Source organism: Neltuma alba, unplaced genomic scaffold (genome assembly GCF_004799145.2).
Source record: "Neltuma alba isolate B1F8T4 unplaced genomic scaffold, ASM479914v2 tig00012942_pilon, whole genome shotgun sequence".
NCBI lineage: Eukaryota > Viridiplantae > Streptophyta > Magnoliopsida > Fabales > Fabaceae > Neltuma > Neltuma alba.
The window spans coordinates 12,786-31,310 of record NW_021637307.1 but is presented as its reverse complement, the minus strand read 5'-3'; the positions used below and the strand labels follow the sequence as shown (position 1 = coordinate 31,310).

General features: G+C 32.0%; 2 protein-coding genes across 2 annotated transcripts; both read left to right on the top strand.

Moving 5' to 3' along the window:
• Positions 1–1,388: 1,388 nt before the first annotated feature.
• LOC114732896 (phenolic glucoside malonyltransferase 1-like) lies at positions 1,389–2,159 on the top strand. Its single transcript, XM_028920273.1, has 2 exons — positions 1,389–1,505; positions 1,806–2,159. Exons 1-2 carry the CDS (start codon positions 1,389–1,391, stop codon positions 2,157–2,159), a joined length of 471 nt encoding a protein of 156 aa, XP_028776106.1.
• A 7,911-nt stretch (positions 2,160–10,070) lies between these two features.
• LOC114732897 (malonyl-CoA:anthocyanidin 5-O-glucoside-6''-O-malonyltransferase-like) lies at positions 10,071–11,737 on the top strand. The gene is given in 2 exon segments (XM_028920275.1): positions 10,071–10,542; positions 10,545–11,737. Coding segments are annotated over 2 exon segments (1,440 nt in total). The 5' UTR covers positions 10,071–10,079; the 3' UTR covers positions 11,522–11,737.
• The last annotated feature ends 6,788 nt before the right edge of the window (positions 11,738–18,525 follow it).

Sequence of the window (18,525 nt, the reverse complement as noted above, 5' to 3'; positions counted from 1 at the left end):
ATATGCTGAATTGTGCAAAAGGCAAGATGACCCAAATGATCATACCATTGACTGAGAAAGGCACAGACACCAAGACACGCAACAATAGACGAAGGCTGTCATAATCCACATAGAGGGTAAAGATTGTTATGACTGGGACCTTGGAGCAGTGTTTGATAAGTTTTGGCATCCTTTACAATGAAACCATGAACATGAAATTCAAAGAAAACATTATTATCAACACAGAACTGAGAAACGGATAAGAGATTTTGAGAAATATTAGGAACATGAAGAAGTTGGGTAAGAAGGTATTTGCCATTTTGTGCGCTGAGGTGTCCATACCTGTCTTTTGTGTAGGGAGTAGAGCTTCACTGCCAACTTGCACAGATTCTTGACCATGATATGGAATGGAGTGGATATTCAGATTTGAGAGGTCTGTAGTCATGTGATTTGTAGCTCCTGTATCAGGATACCAAAGTGTATCTTCCATAGCAGAAAGGGAATATAGAGTAATTTGCATAATAAGAATTGGTGGGAGGAGGATGAAAGTTATGATCATAGCAACAAGGGCAAGCAACCACTATGTGACCATGTTCATGGCACATTTGACAAATGTTAGTTGTGGTGGTAGAGAAGAAAGAGGGCGTTGTATGACCACCATACTATCCATAAAAGTTTCTGCCACCTCTATAACCATGACCTTTGCTGTTGAAAGCAAATTGTCCTCCACAACCTCTATAGAAAGAGAAGCCACGTCTTTCTTGCTATGTAGGTGTGGGTAGGAGACCATGTAAAACTTTTACAGTGTTGGCAGTAATGTGAGGGACTTGAGTGCTAATATTTTGATTTTGTCGAGCTTCACAGGAGAGAAGATGACTGAGGATCTCTTCAGAGGAAAGGACATCTCGCCTTGTAGTAAGAGAGATAGCTATGGAATCATAGTTACAGCGAAGTCCACCAAGGAGATAAATGGGAAAATCAACATTAGAAGCTGGGTTTCTTGTAGCTGCTAGAGAATCAGCAAGAAGAATTGCATGTTGATGATATTCAGAAATGGACTCACCACCTTTCTTTAAATGAGTGAATTGTTGGTGGAGCTGAAGATATTTAGCTTGAGACTGTTGAGAGAACATGGTTTCCAGAGCTGTCCACATAGCTCTGGATGTCTTGTGTCTCATGACTTGAGCAATAAGCTTTTTTGATAGAGATGAAATGAGAAGAGATAGCACCAGTTGATCCTGCTTGAACCATTTGATATAGGCCGGATTAGGAGTGCCATTGGAGAGTTTGGTTGGAGGTTGTGGATTGGAACCATCAATGTAACAGAAGTAACATTGGCCATAAAGATATGGTAACATTTGTGCCTTCCATATAAGATAATGGTCTTGGTTTAGTTTGACGGTGATGAAATGAGAGACATTGGGAGGGTTGGAGAGAGTGGTTTGGGAAGTGACAAGTCAGAAGTACCAGAGGAGGAAGAGACCGAGCTTTTTATGGGATCTGTCACGGCGGCATTGCCTATTACTGTGATACCATTTTAGTGAAAGAAGGAAAATAAAAGATAAAAGACATAACGGTAATAAAGAAAGAGAGAGACATAATTTAGAAATGACTTTGTATCATTTCATGCTTTGAACAGTGCTACTACAGGGTATATATACAGAAAACTATTCTAGATTATTCCTAGAGCCAGCTGTACACAAACATGTGCTGTGAGTTACAATTTCAATTTTCACGTATGGTGCTGTGTTTGGGCTTTAGGCGTGTGTATCTTGGGCTGCTGTTTAGTGATAGATGTAATTGGGCTTGTTTGTGTTCTAACAAAGGAAGAAGGAATAGTTATAATGGCAAAGAAAATCCAGAGTGAGATACGAAGGTTCTCGGAGAAAGGAGTGCTTAATGAAGCTGAGGCTTTGAGTGGTAAGTGGAAATCCATGGCGACTAGAGGAACAAGAGGGATAGGAATTGGTGGGTTTACTCGTTTTCGGGTTTATAAGACTGATTTTGGTTGGGGAAGACCAGTGAAAGTGGAGATAGCAACAGTGGATATGAATGGATTGATCACAATGGCAGAAGGAAGAGAAGGAAATGGTGGGGTTGAACTTGGCTTGCTTCCTTATAAGAACGAGTTGGATTTATTTGCTTCTTCATTTCGTGATGCCATACAAGGTCTTCATTGATTTTAATTACAAGAAAAATGATCACGGTTAATGACGTGCCAATATAGAAAAAAATTAGTGTGATTTAAGGTTTCTGCTGATGAAATGTAATAAATATGTTAAAATTTCTTTTAACTGTTTTCATTAAATAATGTAGTTTGCTTTCTTTAATTAGGATTTGTGCTCAATCAAAAATGAGGGTATAGTTGAAAAGACAGCAAGTAATGTTGTCTCAAACTTATATAATGACAGATAAATATAATAAAAATTTCCCTTGAATGTAAAAATTAAAAAAATAGAGGAATTAGTGTCTAGATGTTTCTTTAAGCATTTGTAAAGCCCGTTTTTCTTTTTATATTGTATCTGTGTATGGATGTCAGCTTCTTGTGTATTTTAGAGTTGCTATTGTACAGCGAAAGTCTAGAATAGTAAGCAATCAATAGAATACTTATTTTTACCCTAAAATTTTTGTCTATATGTGACTATGAAATAATCCAAGAGCCACTTTTTTTTTTGGGCCAAAAATCTAAGAGCCACTGACTCGTAAAAAACACATCGTTTGATCACTATTTTATCTTCTCTCGAAATTAGCAATGATTATTGAAATAGTCATGTATTAAAAGAGGAGTCTTCAGTAGCATTAACAGCCAGCGGATTGTTAACGATTTCAAAATATGAAATTATTTAAGGGGAAAGCCCGCTTGATCTTGTCTGACAGTAATGATGACATCAATCGGACAATTGGAGTAGCATAATGATGATAATGAGGAAAAATTGCAACAAGGTTCCAGCTAGCATAAATAAATACAAAAAAAAAAGTTTTTTAGAATCATCAAATTATTCTGAAGTCTCAAGAAATCTCGTCACAAAAGATTTTATTTGTTTAATTATCACATTGCCATTGTCTTTTTTTTTTAAATATGCATTAACAATTAAAAGTACAGTTGTTAATAACTTAAAGTATAAGAATTGACAACTATCACAATAGTTATTAACAATTCATGCATTATATTTTTCTGATGTGTTGAGAAAATATGTTATTAATACTTGCTGCGATAGTTGTCAATCATTACATCTTAAGTTGTTCATGACTGCTCTTTTAGTTGTCACTGTATACTTAAAAAAAATAAGGGCAATTTAGTAATTAAAAAAATAAAATCTCCTTGTAAAGAGGTCCCTTATTTTAAGAGACTTATTTAATTTTTTTGAGTGAGAAGTTATTGCAATTTTTCCTAATAAAAATAAAGGGACGGAGATTTGGTTGGGTGATGGGGATTTTTCATTCATCTTTTTTTTTTTTAATATAAACTGTATTCAACAAATTAAAGTTAAGACATTACCCAGACGCTGGTCCAAAAAAAAAAAAGACATTACCCAGACAAAGTCAAGATATTACAACAGTCATTCATCGTTTTTATACAAAATATAAAATATTTTATTTGATTATGCATAATTATGTTGCATATATAAAATGTTGGTAGAGATTTGAGGGAAGTGGGAACATATAAATTATTATGAATATAAATTACTGTGTCCTATATTGAATACGACTAGTTAAGGACTTTGTTGGGACTCTATGAAATGTCATAAATGATGGTATCTTAGTAATACAACTCACACTTTTATTCGAGTCTCATTTGCTAACACTCTACATTATGAGTTTTATATATTTTTCTATTGCTAGTTTTTATTTTGTTGGTTGTCGTTTTGTCTATTTTTCTCATGTTTCAAATGTTTTTACGTTGGCTTTTTTCTTTGGTTCATTTAGGTTTTGCTTAAATTGATAAAATGTAACCGGCCGATCTTTTTATATATAACTATTTTACTTATGTTCAATAAAATTGTCTTTTTATAAAACAAGTTTGTTTTAATCTTAAATATATGTTTTTAATCTATTTTGTTTCTCAATTTTTTAAAAATATTTCTATTAATTACATATAATAAGAAATTTTCATGAAAGAGTAGTTATAATGCACACGATTGAAAAGGGTATTCTAAAAAAATCAATATACGTTTATTATAAATAAATAATCTAACTAATTTTTTAATATTGATAAATTAATTATCCACCTTTTATATTGGGAATTGAAGGGGTTATAATATTGTCAAATTCAAAATTCACTGGAAATGGGTTTCTTACATTTAAAAACATTGCATAATGTGAAAGGAAACTGCCCCTACCACCACTTACTTGAAAATAAGAGACATGATTTATAGGAGAGGAAAAGGAAATGGATTTTTTTTTTTTTTTGGCATTACAAGCTATGACCTGGAGGCAGATTCTAGTGCCACACAAGGCACATTCAATGCCAGAAAGCCAAGAGGCATCAGACAAGAAATGGATTCATTATTGTTATGTTTTTTTTGATAAAACATCAAATTTATCCAAACACAGATAAAAAGATTAAATAAAAAGCCAACCTATTACATTCAGTTAATTTGAGTAAAACCTAAATTAACTAAAGGAAAAGGCTTGTCTAATACGAGTGAAATAAGAAAGCAGAACAAACTAGCAATAAAGAAAAACTAAAAAAAAAATTAATATAACGAGAGTAGAAAAGAAACAAGCAATACCACAGAAATTAAAGTAGGCTCGAATATTTTGTAGTTCATAATTCTTGCCAGTAGATCTAGGACAGCCGAAAGTCCAAGACTTTCATTGCGTTAACTATTTTTCTTCCACGCATGGACACTTAGCAATACGCACATATTGCCTTGAAGTTGCATCATACGAAGGAACTTGCATTAATTGCTTCCAATGTCTTACGATGATGAGCCTTTTTTGGGAGTTGAAAGGAGCGCTGGTACAAATCACCGGAGAAATACAACTGCAGCAAGATAAACATGAAACTTGAGTAGAGTTGGTGATAAATCCTGACAAGCAATGTAGCTTCAATCTTCCAACCACGCTACTACCGGCCAAAGCAACTTATCAACAAAACACAACAACCAGAAGATAAAAAAAAACACCAAAAGACAGTCAATTGCAATACTTCAAGTTGGACCTCTAAGTTACTGCTGATGAACTTAGAAGTCCGGATTGATGTTAATTTGTGGAGCTTTTGCACCCAAGATATGAGCATGAAGCCCATGTCGTGGACGCTTCCTTGCAAAGCTACCGTGCTACATGTTGTAAAGTATTAGTGTCTTGGTCATAAGGAGATGTTCCCATCGACGCCAAATTAAAATGAGACGCCTACCTACATGAACAGAGAACCTTGGAGTCATTATGATTCATAGTAACAACACAACTACAACTATGGTCATTTTCGTCACCCATTATCATCTCTTTTAAAAAACAGAAACATATGAGCCTTCAAACTCGTCTGTTAATCAGATGAGTATGGGAGTCCATATGGGAACCCATACTCATCTGTTATGTTGCAACAGACGAGTATTTGTCTATTATAATGAGCAGATGAGTATGAGCTGCCATACTCGTCTGTTTTTCTTAACAATAGATGAATAACATCTTTTTTTTTAATTTAAATTTCATCTTTGCAGCGCACAGATTTGAATATATCCTAAAAATATGTCTTCTCCTCTCTTCTCTATGTGCGGCAAGCTCTCTCCCTCCCTCCCTTCTTTAGATTTCTACTTCTCCTCTCTAGCAACAATACCTGTGGCTAAGTTTGCCTTCTCCCTCTCTAGCTAGTAGCTCGCCATCTTCTTCTCACTCTCTTCCTCGTTCTTCTCCCCCCTCTCTTCCCCATTCTTCATCCATGCCATTCCACAAGCAAGAGCAATGTTTTCTTCCATGAAAGTTGCTATTCTCGTCCAGCTTAACCTTGTTCACAATGCAAGGCAAGTGGAATGGGTGTGTGTGTGTCTTTTATATTATATGAGTTTTTGGATGTTGAAAGGAATTAATGTAATTATTTGTGGGTGTGTATGTTTTCTATTTCAATTGATTGTTGATAAGAATTGCACTTAGGAATTATTCAAAATTGATTGGGTTAACATTTTGATGATTAAAAAACTTGCTAAACCTGTTTAAACCTTAATGCACATAAGATATTCGTGAAAATGTCTAAGAGAGCAATTTGACTGGAATATAATAGTTAATTAAGTATTTTTAATGTTTAATCTTCACTTTGAATTTTAGAAAGCTTTAAATGCTATTTAAACATATATGTGTGTGTGCGTGTGTGTGTGTATAACTTTATTTTTATTACTTTGTAGGTAGATAGTGTTAAGAGAAGTGTGCTTCAAATTATATTGGAAAGGTTGAGTTAAATGTTGTAATCATCCTAATTAATATTACAAGTAAGCTTGAAATTGATTTTTTGATATTCGTGAAAATGTCTAAGAGAGCACTAAGGGTGTGTTTGGGTGACACCTCAAACCATGGTTTGGGGAATAAATCACCCAAACACCCCCTCCAAAAACCAAAACCATGGTTTTGACTCCAAAACCATTGTTTTGGAAAAAGCAAAATTTTTTTGCTTTTGGAGAAAAAAGGGAGAGTGTGAGGGCCTATATGATATGTATTTTGTTATTTTTTTAATAAACATATTTTTTTATAAATATATTTAATCTTATATTTTATAAATATATATACACATTAATTATTTATTAATTATATTATCTTATGTATTATTAATTATATTGGTAAAAAACATATTATTAACAATTTTATTCCTTCAAATTAAAATATATCATAAAATCTATTTTTTCTGTAATTATCATATTAACTTATATCTTTTTTTTAGTAATTTGTATATATAAAAGTGCTTCTGATAACAACTATCCAAACACTCTCACTTCTCAGAATCACTTTTTTACAAAATCTATTCTTCACAGAATCTATTTTCCCCATAATCTATTCTCCAGAATCACTTTCTAAACTACGGTTTGGTTTCATCCAAACACACCCTTAGTGCTTTTTGCTTAACCAAGTTAGGATGTCATTAGATTTTTTTTGGTTTTAAAATTTTCTTCTGTTATATAATTAACTTATGGTGTTTAATTCTTTTTGCTTAACTAAGTTAATTAATTAAGATGTTATTTGTTTTATGTGTTTTTACTTTTAAAATTGTGGATTGTGTGGATTCTATTTATATTGAAAAAAAATGATTTGGTTGTGTTAAATTGCTGTTATTATTTGCTATAACCTGTTTTAGTTCTATTGTATGTATGATTTTATAATTGCAAGTTGAATAAAAACTAGCAATATGCAAATTTCTACATTTTTTAAAAATATATATGTTTGTCTGTTTTGGTCTAAACAAATGAATATAGCTATGCATATTCGTCTTTTGTACCTAGAACGAACGAATATGCATACCAACTATTCATCTATTTTGGTCAAACCAGACAAAAATAGGCATGCATATTTACCTGTTATTGCCCATATTCGTCTGCTCCATAACAAATAAATATATGGATGTCAATATTTGTCTGTTTTAAAATAGACGAATATATAATTACTATCTACATCTCTTCTATCAACATCTCCCATAAAACAGATAAAAAAAGACCTTAAAAAAGATGAAAATAACATACTAACCCCGATCCTAATTATAAGAGTTAGTTGACTGATTTAAAGAGATTAAGAAAAGAAGTTAAGTTAATTATTTGTAATAAATGGGTATTGTCTTTCTTAAAATATCTTTGTTAATCAAGTGTATTGGTTAGAACTATCATAGTTAGAAGAACTACAGTGAAAAAAAATGCATAAATATGAGAGATAAAGTGAATTAGAGTTTTATATTTAGGATCAAAATAAAAATCAAATAAGTCTCATATTAAATACTGGAAGTAGTATTTTATTGTAGTGCGAGCTTGGTTGGCTTTGGACTGGAAAAAGAAACTTCAATTCGCAGGTGTTTCTTTCTCATGGGCAAGCCCCGCCGACACAAGCCAGCCGGTTGGAAGATATCCCAAGGGTGTGGTGCCTTTTTTTGTTTTGGTAATAGGGTGTTGAGCTTTTTGTGAGAAACTGAAACACGCAGATGTTGGGTCTGTATGGTGTCTAGCGGGGTTGGGAAAGAGCAGTTGGTACAACGTGCGCTGTCGAGCAGGGCAAAGAAATAATTATAAAGAAAAGATTTTTTTAATTAAAAATTCAAAAATAGTATTTTCTAAAGTTTTCATTAAAAATTTTTTTCTTTTTTTATTGTCCTAGAAAATCCAACGAACCTGCCTATTTGATAAAGTAATAAATGGATCCATTTATTTCACAATCGTATTATTTATTTGATATACTGTTGTTAATGTTAATGTTGGAAAAAAGATACAATGAAGAAAATAAATGAATTAAAATTTTAAACATTAAATTGAATAAATATTTAAATATTAATTTAATTTAATTCAAATTACAAATTAATAATAAAAATAATAAAATAATAAATACAAAATGAATGTATCTCTTTTATAGCGATATGATGGGGCCCATAGGCAAGGAAGAAGAATGCAATTTCGGCTTTTGCCTGCTTTAGCGCGAGAGGACCTACGTAAGGAATTGCAAGTTTTATTTTTTGAAGGATTAAGATTCGATTTTGTCATATAAGAATTGTAAGTATTCTGAAGTTTAAGAATTAATATCGTTTTGAAAATTCTAAAAAAAATAAAGTCACCTTAACCATTAAAAATATTAACGTTAATGGTTGAAAAATTCATATTGATCATTCGCATTTCTAAGGGGCTTTATCGATCCTTTTTAATACTTCAGGCTAATATGGATATAAAAAATTTCAAATACCAACAGTTCCTATGTAAAATTTTTTAAGGTAAAATTAAACAAGATACTGATTTTGTAGAAGAAAATCTGACAGTTAAAGATGATTTATTTTGTAGACTTTTTAGTCAAGGGATACTCTTAAATAATTGACTGAACTCCAAATTAAACTCGGATGTAAAGCAGTGTTGTCAAATCAAAATGTCCGACAAACACTAGCTCTCCGTAATATTAATTAGAAACTTTAATAAAGTGGATAAGAAAATTAGGCAACTTTTAAATATGTCGGAGTCTCTTGTAATAGGAGTAAATCATACCTAAAATTCTCTCTTATCAAAGAGAACGAAAGGAGCGTTTTCTAAGAAATTAAGAATTGATGACAAAAACATAGTTTTTTTTTTAATTTCAAAATAAAAAAATTTAAATAAATAAATATAAAAAATTATTTTACTTCCATATGTTCTATATAAAAGCTTTAAATAACTAATTATGTTTAACAAACTAACAGTTAAAAATAACTCAAATAATAAATAGTTCAAAGTGTAATTTTCTTTTCAAATTTATCCTTATTTATTAAGAGAATAAATAAGAAAAGCAATAAATAAAAATAATAATAAAAGAGAATATATAAGAATAATACTCCCTCCGTTCCTTATTATAAGAGACAAATAACTAAATTACGTTGATAAAAAAAACAGTTAAAATTAGTTGAGGATAATTAATGTGTAAAAAGTATAATGTTTTTTCCAACAATGCCCCTATTAATAAGGAGAGAGAGTATGAGAGAGAACAATTAAATTATTAAAGAAAGAGAAGTGAGAGGGAGAGAGAATATGTGTTGGAGACAAAATAAATAGGGGTAAAATAGGAAATCAATACAAAAACTAGAGACAATTTTTAAGTGTCTTTATATATGGAAACATGCTATAAGCATCAAATGTCTCTTATAATAAGGAACGGGGGGAGTATTAATGAAAGAGATGGAGTACTAAATATAGACATCGTCAATTGATGACAAAATAAAAAAATTAATAAATATTCAGACAAATTAAAAAATAAAATTTATGCAAATCCCTGTCCAAAAGTAAAATTTATGTATAGGAGCGCAGGAGTATTATGCTAATTAAAAGCTAAATAATCAAAACTACATCGCGGCTCGCACTTCATAAGTCCAAGCTCCAAAGGCGGTTTCGCAGCCTCCTGCTGGCAGGCAGATAAGAAACTTTATTCGGATAGAGCCATACCAAGCTTCATTCTCGTCCATGGCGTCTCAAAATCCTAATAGCTCTCTGAAAATACACGAGCTCTGTAGAATAGCTCCGCCACCATCTTCACCAAAATCCTCTTTCTCTCTCACCTTCTTCGACTTGCTTTGGCTCAGATTTCATCCTGTCGAGCGTCTCTTCTTCTTCTCGGTTCCTCACTTAAACCCTTCTTCCTTCTTCGATTCCATCGTTCCAAAGCTCAAACGCTCCCTCTCTCTCACTCTGCAACACTTTCTTCCTCTCTCCGGTAGCATCGTTTGGCCCTCCGACTCGCCCAAACCCATCGTTCAATACACTCCCGGAGATGCCGTCTCTCTCACCATAGCTGTTTCTGATTCTGATTTCAACCATGTCTTAAACAAATCCCCTCGTGACGCCTCGCAATCTCGTGCTTTTGTTCCCATGTTGGATTCTTCTGATACATTTGCTTCGGCTATTTCTCTGCAAATCACTCTGTTTCCAACGATGGATTTTGCATAGGAATCAGCGTACACCATGCTTGTTCAGATGGGAAATCATCGTCTATGTTCATGAAGGCCTGGGCTTATCTCTGTCGAACAGAAGCAGAGAACGAATCTTCTGGTTTGCTTCGTCAAGAACTACAACCATCCTTAGACAGGGAAGTTATAGTCGATCCATGTGGCATTGAAGGTGCATACATCAAAGGGTGGTCAGGTTTAGATCCAACTCAGAAGAAGCCAAGCTTGAAGATTTTGTCCGACATGTTCTCTCCGAAAGTGGAAGACTCAGCTCGAGCCACGTTCGAGCTCAAGCGTGGAGATTTAGACAAGATAAAGGGAAGGGTATTGCAGAAATGGGAAAATCACAAGGAGAAAGATGAAGGAGAAGATTCGTCATTTTCAAAGCCTCAAACTTTATCAACCTTTGTGCTTACAGCTGCTTACGTATGGATCTGCTTCGCAAAAGCCAAGGAAAGGACCGAACAAAAGAAAACTAAAGTGTTCCTGGGTTTCGTAGTGGATTGCAGAACCAGGTTAGATCCTCCAATCTCTGAAAACTACTTCGGCAATTGTGTGATGTCTCATATGATAGAAACACAACCAGAAGACTTGACAGAAGATGGGGTTGTCATCGCTGCTAAGAAGATACACAGAAAGATAAGGAAAATACAGAAAGAGAAAGGAGCGCTTGATGGAGCAGAGACGTTGTTTTCTAAGTTTTCTGATTTGCTAACTGAAGAGAACCAACTTGCCGTTATAGGAGTAGCCGGGTCGACCCGATTCGGGGTTTATCAGGCGGACTTTGGGTGGGGAAGGCCTGAGAAAGTGGAGATAACTTCTGTGGATCGAGGTACGACAATGGCGATGGCAGAGAGTAAGGACGGAAATGGAGGGGTTGAAGTGGGACTGGTACTGAAGAATCAAGTGATGCATCAATTTGCTTCACTGTTTCGAACTGAGATAGAATCTTTACAATAATTCAAACTACAAAGAAGCAGGTTATTTTGATACTGCCTGTGTTTTAATATTTTTCACAAGCTCCTAAATGTTAGGACATAAGCTGTTTTTCATGTCCATGTCACGATGTGTTTCGATTTGATTCGACTTCATGGAAAGATTTATTCCCTCCGGTTATGAATTAACTGCTGGCTCAAAAGAATTAAAAGCTGTTATATTAATTGCCAAGTTCTCCAACCCTATGTTGTGGTCTTATTCTTTATTTGTGAATAATAATATTTTAAGAATAGAACGCGTGATTGAAGAATTCGACTTTAAGAAAAAAACGATTTTTGACCAGCATGACTTTAAGAAAATTCATCTGATTGTTCTCCTTAGAAAAAATGCAAAAGGAAACAGAAAAGAAAAGAAAACCGTGCGACGTTGAGTTTATCTTCAAATCAGGCGGCAGCTTGGAATTTGTCTTAGCATCTTAACATTGAATCGGGTAGCTTTTGTTTGTAATGATAAAATGAAGTCCTTGAAATTAAAGAGCATATCTGAGACAAGTCAAATAAAATATCTCGTTGTCACTAAAATAAAATAAAATAGAATAAAATATCTCGTGAGAAACGGGTAGCATACTATTGATGAATAATATAAAGAATTCATTTTTTAGGGCGAAGGTGAAAAAAATACTCATGAACTTTCATCTAAAGTGCACCCATCACCACGATCTTTTTGGAAGTGTGAAAGTATCTATTGACTAAAAACATGGCAAAATTGACACAGATGTTAAATTTGCCTAAGAACCATTGTTTTTTGTAGAAAGGTCCACATTTTATGAAAATATAAAAATACCCCTTACTCAAAAAAAGAGATAAATGTGTAAAAATACTTACAAACTTTTAGCAAAAATGCGCCAAACATCGTATGTTTTTTTTAGCTGCAAAACTGCCCATAACCGTACAAATAAATTAATTAGTTCAATTTTAACAAGAAAACCTATTAAATTTCATTATAATATTATAATACTAATAATTTTATGGTTAATACATACATTTAGTCTTCTAAATTTGCATAAATTTTTAATTTAGGCTCCTCGATTTATAAAATGTATTTTTTGTCTCAATTTTAATATTGTTTGTCTCCTTAACGAAAAATAGTGACTCGATGACTTTAAATGCTAACAAAACATGCTTAAGGTTTAATCATTTAATATAATAATTTTGTACATTCAAAGATTGGTTGTTAATGTTAAAATCAGCTTCATCCAATTTTTTTAAATATATGAATTAAAGATTAATATTTGAATTTTTAATTATAGAGTTACCATTCAAATTCGTTGAATCAACATTTTTTGTTAATGAGACTTGCAGTATGAACATTAAGGTACTGAGAATACGTTTTATAAACTTAAAGAACTAAATGAAAATTTGATGCAAATTTAGAAGACTAAACGTATGTTTTAACAATAAAATTATTAGTATTATAATAGTATAATAAAATTTAACAGATTTTTTCTGCCAAAACTTAAAGAATTAATTTATTTGCATGGTCATGTGTACTTTTGTACCTATGGAAAAAAAAATGGTGTTTGACACACTTTGACTAAAAGTTTATGAGTATTTTTGCCCCTTGCACTTTTTTGATTCTTTCAAATTTGAAGTTAGGGGTATTTTCATATTTTCATCAAATTAACATGGGCCTCGCTATAAAAAATAACGGCCATTAGTAATTGAGCTATTTTAACAAGTTCATGAGTACTTTAGCAATAGTGGTTTTGAGTCTTTCTCGAATTACTTTTCCATCATCTCCCACGATAGTTCTAGACTCACGTTGTAAAAGAAATGTCTTACAACTAATGGACTATAGGGAGTATTAACTTTCAACCATTTTTCATAATGTCCAAAGTAGTCATTAAAATCCAATTCAAGAAAATCTTTCTGATGGACTACTGGACAGAATGAGCGATGAACATATAGTGAATCATACTTAGCTTGATCCGTTCCTTTGCTGGAAGGCTCTTGAAGAAAGTTCTTCGGTGGGATGAACTGTTTCTTGATTTTCCTTGATTCTCTCATTTTTCTTGTCTTCTTAATTGATTGTTCTTCTTCAGCTATTGAATCTTGTCTTGCGGCTTCTTCAGAGATTCTCAAATAAGAATCTGTCTCTGCTTTGATGACTTTAAAGGAGATGTTGTAGAAGTTTCCACGCTTTTCCTTTTCTCAAATTTAGAGGATTGGCATATCATTCGTAAGCTTTCAAGATTTCTCCTTTGTTTCTTTTGTCATTTGGCATTATGAATTTTAATCGAGTTGATTAATGTTCCTCACAATCCAATATATTCCAAGTTACTGCACAGTCAGGGTTATCAGTAGAAGAATTGATTTGTTGAGCTTTTTCTCTTAGGCCGAACAACGATTTGCTTACTTTGGTCAACATCCTTACATCAGCTTCTTAACTCCAATCCTAAATATTAAATGGACTAGGAAGGTAAAGGTTGTTTCTAGGAGAACAGTTTTTTGTATTTGATATTCTATCACTCATTCACCTCACACTATCTCATTTAGATAAATCTGAAAAATACAAAGATTAAGATTCTACATTTATAAAACCAAAAATAAATAAATAATTGTTCATTTGCTTGCATCTTTAATTTGTTAACTTGTTAATTAGTAGATTAGTTAAGAAATTTTAACCACAAAAAGGCTCCTTGTGAATTCAACCAAGGCTAAGCTATGATATTACATTTTAGCTTAATTTTAATTTTTTTAAAAACTACTGCAGAAAACAACTTTAAGCTAGTTAAAAAGAGCGTTTATGATGGTTTTTAAGGTGAAGTGAATACTATCAATGTTAAAAGAAAAATATTTCACGGATTAACTTTTCATAGTGGTTTTATAGAAATAAACACTGTGAAAAGTCCTTAGTAAATATAAATAACTTATATTTACTTTTTTATTTTATTAGTACCGTATTCAAACCGAAAGTGTTAAATATGGATATTATGTGATCCCTTATATGAATGACATCATTAAGACAATGGTTACTAAGAAGTTAGGAGAGGTAAATATAAGTTACATTGTAATTCTTCTTCTTTTTTCATATTTTTGATCCAGTTGACTAATGACTTTGTTATTTTTAATTTACAGGCATTTCGAGATACTGTGTCATATGATTTCGAAGAAATCAACTCAATAAAAGATACTTTGTCAGCAATATTGCTTAAGAATTTTGAAAATGTGAATGATTAATTCACCTTTCATTATTTATTAGGTTTAGTTGAAATATTGATTGATTAAGTTGTTGATTATTAGATGTAGTTGATTGATTAAGGATTGGGAACATTAGTTATGTTAGTATTAGATTTGAGTTTAAGCCTTAAAATGATTTTGCATTCTTCTGTGCTGGCTGAAATTGGTTTGTAATTGATTTGGTATTTCAAGGAGGTTGTATAGAAAATTGAAATGAATTATTTAATCTTTGAAATGCTTCTCTTTTAACATCAATAATATCCACTTCACCTCAAAAACTATCGTGAAACTCTCTTTTTAATTGGTGCTAAAGTTATTTTCTGCAATAGTGTTAAAAGAAATTTAAAAAAAGCTTTTCATGGAGGTTAAATAAATAACTAATGTGAAGATGACAATACAATATGTAATAACGAAACTACTATACTTTTAAATTAATCAATATTGAAAAGTTAATCATGATAAGAAAGAAACTTTGTAAAACATTTAAAAATACTATCATGTTATATAAGCATCCTAAATCACATAAAATTAACCATGATAAAAAAGAGTTAAACCAATCCATAAATATGTCTATCATGGTTAAAAGAGCTTTTCTAAATTAACTGCATGCAAATCAAGATTCCCAATGAATAGGGCTTTAGGCATTATGAACCTAGAATGTCATTTTCAACCATAATGTCATAAGATGATATTACTGAATAATACCTTTATAACTTTCTAAAATCAAAAGTCATCAAGTGTTAAAGATCATTGTGGATCCACAACTCATATAAAAAATCACGTGTAAATACCTAGAGGCTTTCGGCTTTCTACCAGCATGCAATTTAGTAAAAGTTATCAAGAGTACACAGTCAAATTAATGAGTCTCAAAACAGATCAGAGTATGTAGAATGTGCCCTATTATGACAATATAATCAAAAGGGTGGAAGCACTATAATTTTGCAGTAGTAGCTCAAACTTCTGGAGCCTTCCCTGATGAACCCGAATGGGACTATCACCTGAAAAAGTGTTAAATCAAAGGGGTGAGACAAAATCCTCAATAACCAACAATCCTACTTATCAAGCATACAAAAGTGTTCATGAGGTGTCAAGTGAGATAATAGTAAATTCATAGTATTCAAACAAATTTCATATTGTCAAAGCATATAACAAAGTAAAATCAATAATCCTCTCACCTCCCTTATATCCACCCACCTTATATCCTCTGACGGAACCCATGGGCTAAATTCTCATTTATATGATTGGTAATTAGACAAGCTCACCGTTCAAGTGATATGGACCAGCTAAAATCCATAGAGCACAAGACCAGATCATAGGTTCCTCCTCTAGTCTACTAGTAGGGTTTCAATGCCCTTTAATGAATAATTAGGCCAAAGGACCAATCAGTGCACACTTGATGGCCCTACCACCTTATATCCTTAAATGTACATGATTCACCCCCTTATATCCTCTTTGGTATAATTCCCATCATCAACATGTCAAACTCAATTCGAATTTTCAATTCCCAATTAATTTATAAACACGTGCGATCATCATATCCATAAACAAATATATATTTTATAAAGGAAGTCCCATAAGACAATTTTGATAACAACATAGTTTCATAACTCATATAATAATTCAATAATATTTCATAAATCCCATATAATTCAAAATCAATCACAAACAATCTACAAGCATGAATAACAAGTGGAAAGTGTTACTTCTTGCCCACTAGGAAAAGGATTTTCTTAAGGTTAACTCTGTGCTCAAACCAACAATCCAATAATTTAATCTACACAATCAATATATTTACATATCAATGCATAAGCTATTTAATCAATTACTTGAGCTAATATATATTTATATAAGTTAAAATTTCTAATTCTATGCTAAAAGCCCATATCTCTCATACCCCATAATTAAATCTTTTAGCACAAAACTATAATATCCTAACAATGCATATTTTTCATTTAAATCTTTCAAAATATTTACTTTAATAAAGATTTTTCTCAAATTTTTAAAATAGGAAATTGTCATATTTAAAATTCAATAAAAATCCTATCTCAAGTTTAAATCTCAAAAATAAAACCATTAGAAATTCAATATACATCAAATACACTTAAGTAAATAATTTAATCAAAAGTTCCATTGTAGAACTATCATATGGTCCATAAATAAATATCTGTTTAACTAAAATAATTCATTTAAAAATATTAGGTCAATCAATAAATAAAACTAAACTAATAGAAATGATCTACTAAAATAGTTCTACAATATTGTGCTCATCTATCATCAAAACACACTTGCCCCAAACTTTAAATTCAAAAATTTTCTCTAAACAGCATAAAGTTACTATCTTTAGATAGATTTACATGAGTATAAAAACTTTCATGAAAAGAGTTTGATGAAAAGAAGTCATTTGACTTACCAAAATGATCCATAAAAATTAAAACTCTATTGAAAAAAAAAATGCAAGGAAACGGTGTCGCAGGAAAGGAGAAAAAAAATACAATGAAAAGCTATGTCTTTCACTACCGGTTCAAATATAGCTTTTACAGTAAATTCCAGTTAAGAACCCCATCTTAAAATGAGATAAAATTATAGTTAGACCCCTTTTTATTTTTCCTTGCATTTTCTTCCTTTTTTAAATCCGTTTTATTATTATTATTTAGTAATTTTATTACTTTTAATTTCTTTTATTCTCATCAATCCTATTTCAAGTAAATTTTCTTTACTTAATTAATTAGAAAATAAATCTCATTTATTAAACATTAATCTCCTTCTAATGTTATTTAAATACTATGAATAAAAATTGGGATATTATAACTCTCACCACTTAAAAGGAATTTTGTCTCCAAAATTAAAACAAACACATACAACAACCAAAGAAAAACACTTACCAAGGAAACAAGTTTGAGTACTCGCATCGCATCTGTACTTCAGTTTCCTAGGTATCATCACTAGGAGTCATTCCTTTCCAAAAGACCTTTACAAGCCGAATAGTCTTGTTTTGTAGTTGCTTGTCCTTTACGTCCAAAATCTGCTCTAGTTCTACCTTGTAAGTCAAGTTCTCATGTAACTCAACTTCTTCAAGCTTGATTATGTGAGATGAATCTGGATGATACTTCTTTAGTTGTGACACATGAAACACATCATGAATGTTGGATAGGTGTGGTGGCAAAGCAATACGCCAAGCAACAAGCCCAATTCTCTCCAAGATCTCATATCGGCCTATGAACCTCGGCATCAACTTTTTGGCTTTGATAGATCTTCCAATACCTGTGAGTGGAGAAACTTTCAAAAACACATGATCACCTATATTGAATTCTAAAGGTCTCCGATGACGATCTGCATAACTCTTCTGATGACTTTAAGCTGTCAATAACTTTTGTTTAATCAGATCAATCTTCTTGGTAGTGATGTCCACTAAGTCGGGACCAATGATAGTTCTCTCACTCAATTCTGTCCAACAAAGTGGAGATCAGCACTTTCTCCCAAATAAGGCTTCATAAGAACCCACCTAGATGCTATTGTAGTAGCTATTGTTGTAGGCAAATTCTACTAATGATAAGTAACTGTCCTAACTACCCTTAAACTCAATAGTATAAGCTCTTAGCATATCCTCAAGACTTTGAATCATCCTATCGGTTTGTCCATCTATTTGATGGTGATAAGCAGTACCGTACTTCAACTTAGTGCCCATGGCTTTTCACAATGACCTCTAAAAGTTTATTGTAAACTACAAATCTCGATCAAATATGATTGACTCTGACACTCCATGTAGTCAAATTATCTTATCAATGTACA

Bases quoted from the DNA above. Each gene is read 5' to 3' on its own strand.
- LOC114732896 (XM_028920273.1), top strand. From the start codon at position 1,389: ATGAGAGACATTGGGAGGGTTGGAGAGAGTGGTTTGGGAAGTGACAAG. The intron at 1,506-1,805 runs GTGATACCATTT...GTTCTAACAAAG, and splicing joins CGGCGGCATTGCCTATTACT to GAAGAAGGAATAGTTATAAT.